At 44.8% G+C, this 8,411-nt stretch overlaps 1 protein-coding gene across 4 annotated transcripts in view; it reads right to left on the bottom strand.

The window, feature by feature from the left end:
- The window catches only part of HMGCLL1 (3-hydroxymethyl-3-methylglutaryl-CoA lyase like 1), a 144,933-nt gene that overhangs the window by 63,556 nt on the left and 72,966 nt on the right, over positions 1-8,411 (bottom strand). For all 4 annotated transcript variants that reach the window (XM_019537549.1, XM_019537550.1, XM_019537552.1 and 1 more), the window contains one exon: positions 7,611-7,674. In XM_019537549.1, the coding sequence (XP_019393094.1) occupies positions 7,611-7,674 (64 nt within the window). The remainder of the gene's footprint in view (positions 1-7,610; positions 7,675-8,411) is intronic.

Consider the following 8,411-nt stretch of genomic DNA (forward strand, 5'->3'; position numbering starts at 1 on the left):
GACCAAATTTTCCAATGCGTCCTGCAAGGGCCCCACATTACCCAGGGCCTTCTTTTTACTCCCTATGTATTTAAAAAAGGACTTCTTATTGTCCTTAATCTGGGAAGCTAGTCCCAGTTCCACCTCTGCCTTGGCCTTCCTAACTACCCCCCTACATCGCCGAACAACTACAGAATAGCCCTCCCTGGTGATGGCCCCTTCTTTCCATTGGGTGTAAGCCTCCTTTTTAGCAAGGAGACATTCCTGGATGCTTTTGGTGAGCCATGGAGGCTTGTGTGCTCTGCTGCTCCCTTTGATCTTGGTTGGGATTACCTTCCTTTGGGCTTGGAGGATCATCTCCTTAAGGAGCGACCACTCTCCTTGGACACCTGGCACCCCGCCCCGCCCCCGGGACCTCAGCGCTTCTCCAACTATCCTCCTTAGCTCGCTGAAGTTTGCCCTCCTAAAATCTAGGGCCGCTGCCTTACTGCATGCTTTTGCTACCTTGCGCTGGATGGTGAATTCCAGCAGGTCTTCTGTGAGGCTCCAGCCTCCCCTATGCCTCACTCCGATACCCAGCCTCGCCGAGTTGCTGATGTCTCCAGGCCCGACCCTCGCCTCTTGATGTAATGGGCACTCTGATACAGATATAAAGATCTAACCTGACCCCAAATCGAGCTGATTATAAGACCCTCTATGGCCTTCCTTCCTACCCCTCCAACAGTGGGAAACAGAACAACGAAAATTAAGAAAAAACACTACCAGTAAAAATCCCTGGCTTTAAACAAAGTGGGCTCCCTGGCCTGGAAAATTCCTCTCCCTATTAACCCTGTCTAAAGCACACCTCTGTCCAGCTCATATCACTCCTGAGTGCTGAACAGGACTACTACCAGTCCTTCCAATTCAACCCCACTCTGTCCCTTGCTGAGCAGTTCAGACTGGTAGGAGCTAGTTTCCTGCAGCCCGTCCCACTGCTTAGGCTCTTTGCTCCCCCTCACGGTAGACTCCGGGAGCCTTCCTAAACCCATGCCAATCCCACCAGGATTGCTGGGTCGACTTCCATCACCCTCTCTTTGAGGCCATCTCTGCTGTTGGCTTCTTCATCCGGAGTCCTTGGATTTTCTCCTTTGACTCCGTTGCTGTGAATAGGGGCATCCGCCACCTCCTCGCTGGCGTCCTCCCTCCAGCAGCTTTGGGTGCAGCCTCTTGCCTCGTGGAGGGTTCGTCTGGATCCTCCTCGCCCCCGACCGCGGTTCCAAGGGCACCTCCGCTGGCGGCTCCACTCCGGCTTTCCCCCCCTTCTTCTTCCCTTGGACTGCCTTTTATTGTCCCGCGCCGGCTCTGCTTGTAATTCTCCACAGCTGGCCACAATTTTAAAAAGATGCGGCTAATCAGCCACGCGGGTCTTGCCACCTCTTCTGGTCTCGCTGCAGCATCAGCTGCAGGTAAGGGAATCTCCATTTCTTTTTTCCTTCCCTTGCCTTCCCTGTTGTGTTTTGGGTCCCAGGATTCCCCCTTGGCCCCTCGGGGTCTCTTCTCTGTAGTTTCCCTGTGACATACCCTTTTAATAGGTTGGCTTTTTCCTGGGCATTCGTTGTCAGTTGTCCCATCTGGTTTAGCAGGGGTCCAATGTTGCCCTTGTTTTTCCTCTGGCTCTCCACATATCTAAAAAAGGACTTCTTATTGTTCTTGACACTTGTAGCTAGTTGGAGTTCTGTTGCATCCTTGGCTTTCCTGGTTCGCTCCCTGTAGGTCCGGACCAGTGCGGAATATTCCTCCTCCATGGTGGTTCCAGTCCTCCATCCTTTGCAAGCCTTTCTTTTTAGCCACAGGTGGTCTGCTGGTTCCCTGGAGAGCCAAGGGTGCTGTTGTGCCCTTCTGCTGCCTTTCCTCCAAGACAGAATAGCATTAGCTTGTGCATCGAGGAGCAACCCTTGTGGAGCAACCACTTTTCCTGAGCTCCCCTTCCCTTGGGGTTGTGGTCCCTTAGGGCCTCACCGACTAGCCTCCTGAGCTTGTCAAAGTCAGCTTTCCTGACATCAAGGACTTCTGTATTGCTGACTGATTTGCCAGCTTTATGGCAGATGGTGAAGGTGATCAGCCCATGGTTGCTGTCACCCACCTTCCCTTCAATCATTAGGTCACTGATTAGGTCATCCCCTGTTGCCAGTACCAGGTCGAGCAGTGCTTTACCTCTCATTGGCCCATAGACCTCTTGTGTCAGACAGAGGTCATCCACTCAGGAGAGGAAGCTTTGTGACCACTCAGATTTAGCCAAGTGTCTTCCCATGAGATGTCTGGGTAGTTCTGCCATGACAACCATGGACCTGGAGCATGCAGCCTCAGCCAATTTCCTGGTAAACTCCTGGTCATGCTCTTGATTTTGGGTGGGAGGTTAGATACCATGGGAGAGGTTAGATCCAGTAAACTAGATCTGTGTGTTTAATTGTTCTAAAATCTATCTTTCTCTGAAACATGTTGTTCTGTAAATAATTCCATCTGATCAATAGATACCATTTTCATTGCTCTTTGAAGAAACAGAGTTGCAAAGTCTGGATATAAATCAACCCAGATTACAAACTATGAGAAGGAGAACCACATAATTTCATTCCGACAAAGCTGGGGGCTAGAGGTATGCAGCACAGCATACTCAAGAAGATTAGAAGATATATCAGCAACTGTATGACCCCAATAAGTAATTTAAGTAGATGTGTTTGCATATAAAAAGTTGTGGCTACTTAGAGGCTTCTAGTTATAAATATGCTTAAGTGCTGTGTTAGATCAAGGTCTATATTATTCACTTTAATGAGAAGCTTAATATTAATTACTTACAGTGCATTCATAGGTGCATGGATATACAGAAAGACACTGAATAAAATTAAGGTAGAGTATAGAACATTCATGTAAATAAAAACTTGCAGATTGGGTAAAAAAAACCACTCCAGATGTAACTCTGAAAAGAATTCTTTTGTGGACAAAAAGTTATTTTAAAAATAGGCAATACACGGATAGAAGTTTATGAGGGAATATGATACTGCAATAACAGTTTACTAACACATGGCTGCTTCTGTCATCACCATTGCACCCAAAAAGGTTTCACATCTAACTTTCACTTCATATTAAAACCAATTAATTCAGAAACATTTAATCCCTTCCAATGTAGTTATTTTCTAAAGTGTGAAATCTAGTGTAGCTGCTATGGAAGAAGCGTTGTGTGATTTCCATGTAGAGAAGGAAGAAAAGCCCTGATATCCTCATGCATAGAATACAATATATAATAAAAAGATGAACTTGAGATTCTAACATATGTCAAAAGTGGAAAGTTGAGCATGGCAAGCAAAATCCAGAAAAATGTGTGTTTCTCTACTTTACTGTTGCTACCTTTACAGCCAGTCAACATTCATTTAATTGCATCTCCTGCCCCCCCCACACACACACATTACAGGTATCACACAATTAATTGGTTACTTGCTTAGTTTCCTGGGCCATTTGTAAATGTTACATTTTTCTAGTTTTAATCCGGACTACAGCTGTCACTATATATATGTGGATGTCTGCAGTCTGAATTAAAATTGGCTCCAGTTGAAATTAACTACTCATCATTGAACAAGGATTAAAGTTAATGCACACTATGATAGTCCGCATTTGGTAATTTAAACTGTATTAATTAACATATATATAGAGCATTGTTTTTAGGAAAAACTTTTAGGAGTCCTTAGGAACTCAGATAAGCATATAAGCATTGTAAATATCAATCTCCACAAGGGAAACTCAATTGGATCTTTGCAACACAACAGAGGCTATCAGGCACAAAGTAACACTTTTAAAAAAGTCAATGTGCCAACAGAACTTCACCCTGACTACGTATCAGGTCAGTTAGGGCTTCTGGAACAACACTTCCTCCATCCACCATAAATCAGGGGAGTCCAGTAAAGTAGAAATCCTTGATTTTAGGAAAGCTGATTTCCACAAGCTTAGCGGATTAGTTGGCAAAGCCCTGCAGGACCATGGTCTGGTGAGGAAGGGGGTACAAGAAGAACATGGTTGAAGGAAGCAATCCTAAAAAGTCAAAGGAAGTCCATTTCCTTCCATAAAAAGGCAGAAAAGGGGCTGGGAAACCCCCTTGGCTCAGCAGGGAAGTCATGAACCTCCTGAAATTAAAATGAGTAGCATACAAAGGATGGAAGTTAGGAATAACTACCCAAGAGGAGTACTCAGCAACAGCCTGTACCTGTAGGGAGTAGATCAGGACAGCAAAAGCACAAACTGAATACAGATTGGCAACCAGAATTAAGGACAACAAAAAGTCCTTCTTTAGATATGTAGGAAGTCAGAGAAAAAATAAGGGAAGCATAGGACCCCTACTGAATGAAACAGAAGGGCTGATAACTTACACTCCAGACAAAACTGAACTCCTGAATGAATATTTCACGTCAGTATTCCACCAGTCCAGGGGTGTTAGCCTGCTTGACAGGATACAGGATGATCATGATGGGAGTGACCACCCTCCCGCAGTTCGCATAGAACTTGTGGGGGAGCACCTAGAAAGGCTAAATATGTACAAGTCAGCAGGACCAGATGAACCACGCCCGAGGGTGCTAATAGCTGGCCAATGTCATTGTGCGACCGATGGCAAAGTTATTTGGAAACGTGTGGTGCTCAGAAGGTCTCATAAAATTGGAAAAAGGCCAACATGGTACCTATCTTTAAGAAACGAAGAAAGGAGGACCAAGGAAATTACAGGCCAATCAGTCTGACCTCAATCCCTGATAAAATCCTGGAGAAAATGATAAAGGGATCCATTACAGACAGGCTAGCGGAAGGCAGTATTCTGAAGGATTGCCAACATGGCTTTGTTATGGGCAACTCATGCCAGACCAACCTCATTTCCTTCTATGATCAGGTGACTCACGATCTGGGTTGGGGAAATGAGGTTGATGTCATATACCTGGACTTCAAAAAGGCCTTTAACTGGTCTCCCACAAAATCTTTATGAAAAAATTGGGAAAATGCGGCCTTAACTACTTTATGGTTTGGTGGCTATGTAACTGGCTCTGTAGTAGGACCCAGAGAGTATTTATTGATGGAACTGAGTCATCATGGTGGAGGATGAACAGTGGTGTCCCTCAGGGTTCAGTGCTCAGACCAGTGATTTTCAACATCTTCATCAATGATTTGGATTCAGGTATTAGCAGCAAACGAACAAAGCTCACTGACGACACCAAACTAGGGGGGACTGTGGTCATATGCAAAATACAGGGCGACCTGGACAGGCTCACGAAGTGGGCAGACCTCAACCAGATGTTGTTTAATACAGAGGAATGTAAAGTGATTCATCTGGAGAGAAATAATCCACAACACATTTACAGGCTTGGCAGTGCTACACTTGCTGGCACCACATCTGAATGAGACCTGGGTGTCATGACAGATAACAAAATGAATATAAGCCATCAATGCAATGTTGTAGCTGATGAGGCTAATCAAACACTGGCATGCATCTACCAAGGCATCTCAAGCAAGGCTAAGCTCAGGAGAGTCCAAAAGAGGGCCACATGCATGATTAGAGGCCTAGAGACCAGGTCATATGAGGAAAGGATGAAAGACTTGGGACTATTCAGCTTGGAGAAAAGAAGACTCAGAGAGGATTTGGTGGCAGCCTATAAGTGTATCAAGGGTGTACATCAGGGCCTGAGAGAGCATCTGTTCACCAAGGTCCCCCAGGGGAGGACAAGAAATAATGGGCACAAGCTGATTGAAGATCACTTCAGGCTAGACATAAGGAAAAGCTTCTTTACAAGTCAAATGGTGAGGGTTTGGAACAGGCTCCCCATCAGAGGTGGTACAGTCATCCATCTTGGCGATCTTCAAAAAGCATCCTGACGCACATCTTGCTGAGGTCATCTGATCTCATCAGTCTTTCCTGCCCAAGATCTATAAGGTCCCTTCCAGCCCCTAACAACTATGAAACTATGAAACTTTTTCTAGAGAATTGCAACAATATAGCAGTGCTCAAACAGGCTTATTATCACCTCTTAATTACTTCCAGCCTCTATTAAGGCACTCTTAAGTGTATGGACAGTATATAGCCAGTGCCCCCTGCTATGATGGTCAATGATCATCTATTAACTCCTAATTCAAATTGAAATTTGATTTAAACCATGTGATTCCAATCAGTTAACACAATTTAGAAAACGCTAAGCACATCTACAAACTGCCCTGGAGACCAGCTACATGTGCAAAGTACCTATTATACAATAAAAAGCTCCAACCAGCTATAGACCTAAAAGATGTGTACTAACTTTATAGTTGGATGCTATCCAGTTTTAACTTGCATAGGTGACACAGTCTCCTCTGTGGCTGGTAGCCCTGTCAGCTAACTAGACTCCCAGCCATGGCGGTGCACAATGCCCAGGCAGAGTTGGGAGTCCCACGATTGAGTGGCCTCTCAGTCCCAGCAGCTGCCACTGCATCCTGGCAGCATGAGGAACCCACAGCCCCACAGCTGTGGACACTGAATGCATGAAACCCCTGTGGCTGAGGGATAACGGAAGCTGTAATCCCAGCCTTGGGGGTGAATGAAAACCTCAGAGCTGGGGGATCAAGGCAGCCATGATCCCTCAACCTCAGAAACGTGTGTGAAACCCCTGTGCTGGGGGATGGCTGCTACCAAAATCCCCAAGCCACAGGGGTGAGTGGGCTGCCGCAGCTGGAAACCCCTCAACTGAAGAGGCTCCCAGCTGCAGGAGCTTGCTTCTTGCCAGTGTAGGGGAAGCCCAATACCAGGCTCCCCCATCACCAGGAATGGGATCTAACACATGATCCCATATCCATACCTCCTGCCATTCATGTGTGGCATGGCAGGAAGCATGATTGTGTGGACTACACATTAGATCCTATTGCACCTTTACCTGCAAGTATAGAGACTACTTTGTTGTGTTTCCTCACCCTTTTCTATACAGACCCACCCAGCCATCTCTGCTTCTCTGTCTGTTGCTCTCTCTATTCAGCTGTTACCCAGTCTTCTGACTCCTGAGCTCTTTGTCTGTTTTCCTAAAGGCAAAGGTGCTCTCTTCTGACCATCTTCCTTAGTCTTTCCTTCATAAGAGATGCATCTTATTCCTCAATTGTCTTATAGTTAAGATAGAGTAATAGCAAACCTATTTTAAGGATAATTTTGAAGCATTCAGCTAATATACATTCTGCAGTTGCCTGCTGGGCTGATCTACGGCACCAGGATTTAAAGTGGGTTTACTGATCGAAGGCAAGCAGCAGCCTGCTGGTATGGAGTGACTTTAATAGCAGCTGGCATTTGTAAGAAGTAATGCTGGAAATCATCTCATACAATGCAGTCCATTGACATATGCATTTGAGCCTCTTTTCCTAAGTATTTCCTTGCCTTTCTGGTTGAAGGAAATAACACATAATATTTTTTGTTTTATGACTGATTATAACCAAAGCATGTTATTTTCTTTAAATCTGAGAGGGTATCGTTGAGGAAAATTATGAGGTATATATCCAGTCCTAGAGTTTGCTGTATTTGCTTCTAGGATTAAATAAAGAAAATAATTCAAGCATGTATTAAATGTGCATTCCTATCACAAAAAAAAGGTAAGACAGAGATACATTCTTACTTCTGCCACTTTAACTGGTTTGATGTTTCCTTCATATGGGCATCCCAAAGCACAAGATACATACCTACAAGAAAAATAGCAGAAACATAAATATGTGACTAGTACAAATTTACATAATTATATATTGCATGCATCTGTATGTTGCATATAATAAAATCTTACTGCAAATAGAAAGTTGTATGCAGAAAGTCAGAAAAGGCAAAATGAAGGTTCCAGCAACAAATTAAAGTTGCCCACGTTGAAGTTTTCTCTTCTTATTGTTAAATAAGTAGTTTAATATCCTTCTTTATGGTCAATGTATATCATAACTTACAAAGGACTGATGTTATAAGCAAATTAACGTAGCTACATAAAACTTAACTTTTCCATTTTGTTGTCATTTTAAGAATCATCTTATTTCTCTGCTTTGCTGGCCACACAAGGCAGTAGAAGGTGTCCCTTACTTCATAATCCAGATATCTGGCACAAGGGATAGCTGTACTGCAAGAACAGACTATGTATTTATTACATCTCTTCTTACCAAATGTACCAGTTGACATTTCTACCCCTGAACAGCAGGGGAAATATGGTTGGTCATCTATCGGCAAGATGCGGCCAGGAGAACCCCCGATCACCTGATGGCGGACTACCAGGCTCTGGGCGGTGTGCTGAGGGAAGTCGGGGCACAGGTGGTATTCTCTTCCATCCTACCAGTGAACGGACGCGGCAGACGGCATGAGAACTGCATCCGAGAGACCAACTGGCGGCTTCGGCAGTGGTGTCTCGAGGCAGGCTTCGGCTTCCTGGACAATGACCCACACA

Source organism: Crocodylus porosus, unplaced genomic scaffold (genome assembly GCF_001723895.1).
Source record: "Crocodylus porosus isolate Cpor-Errol unplaced genomic scaffold, CroPor_comp1, whole genome shotgun sequence".
In the NCBI taxonomy this organism is placed as follows: Eukaryota; Metazoa; Chordata; order Crocodylia; family Crocodylidae; genus Crocodylus; species Crocodylus porosus.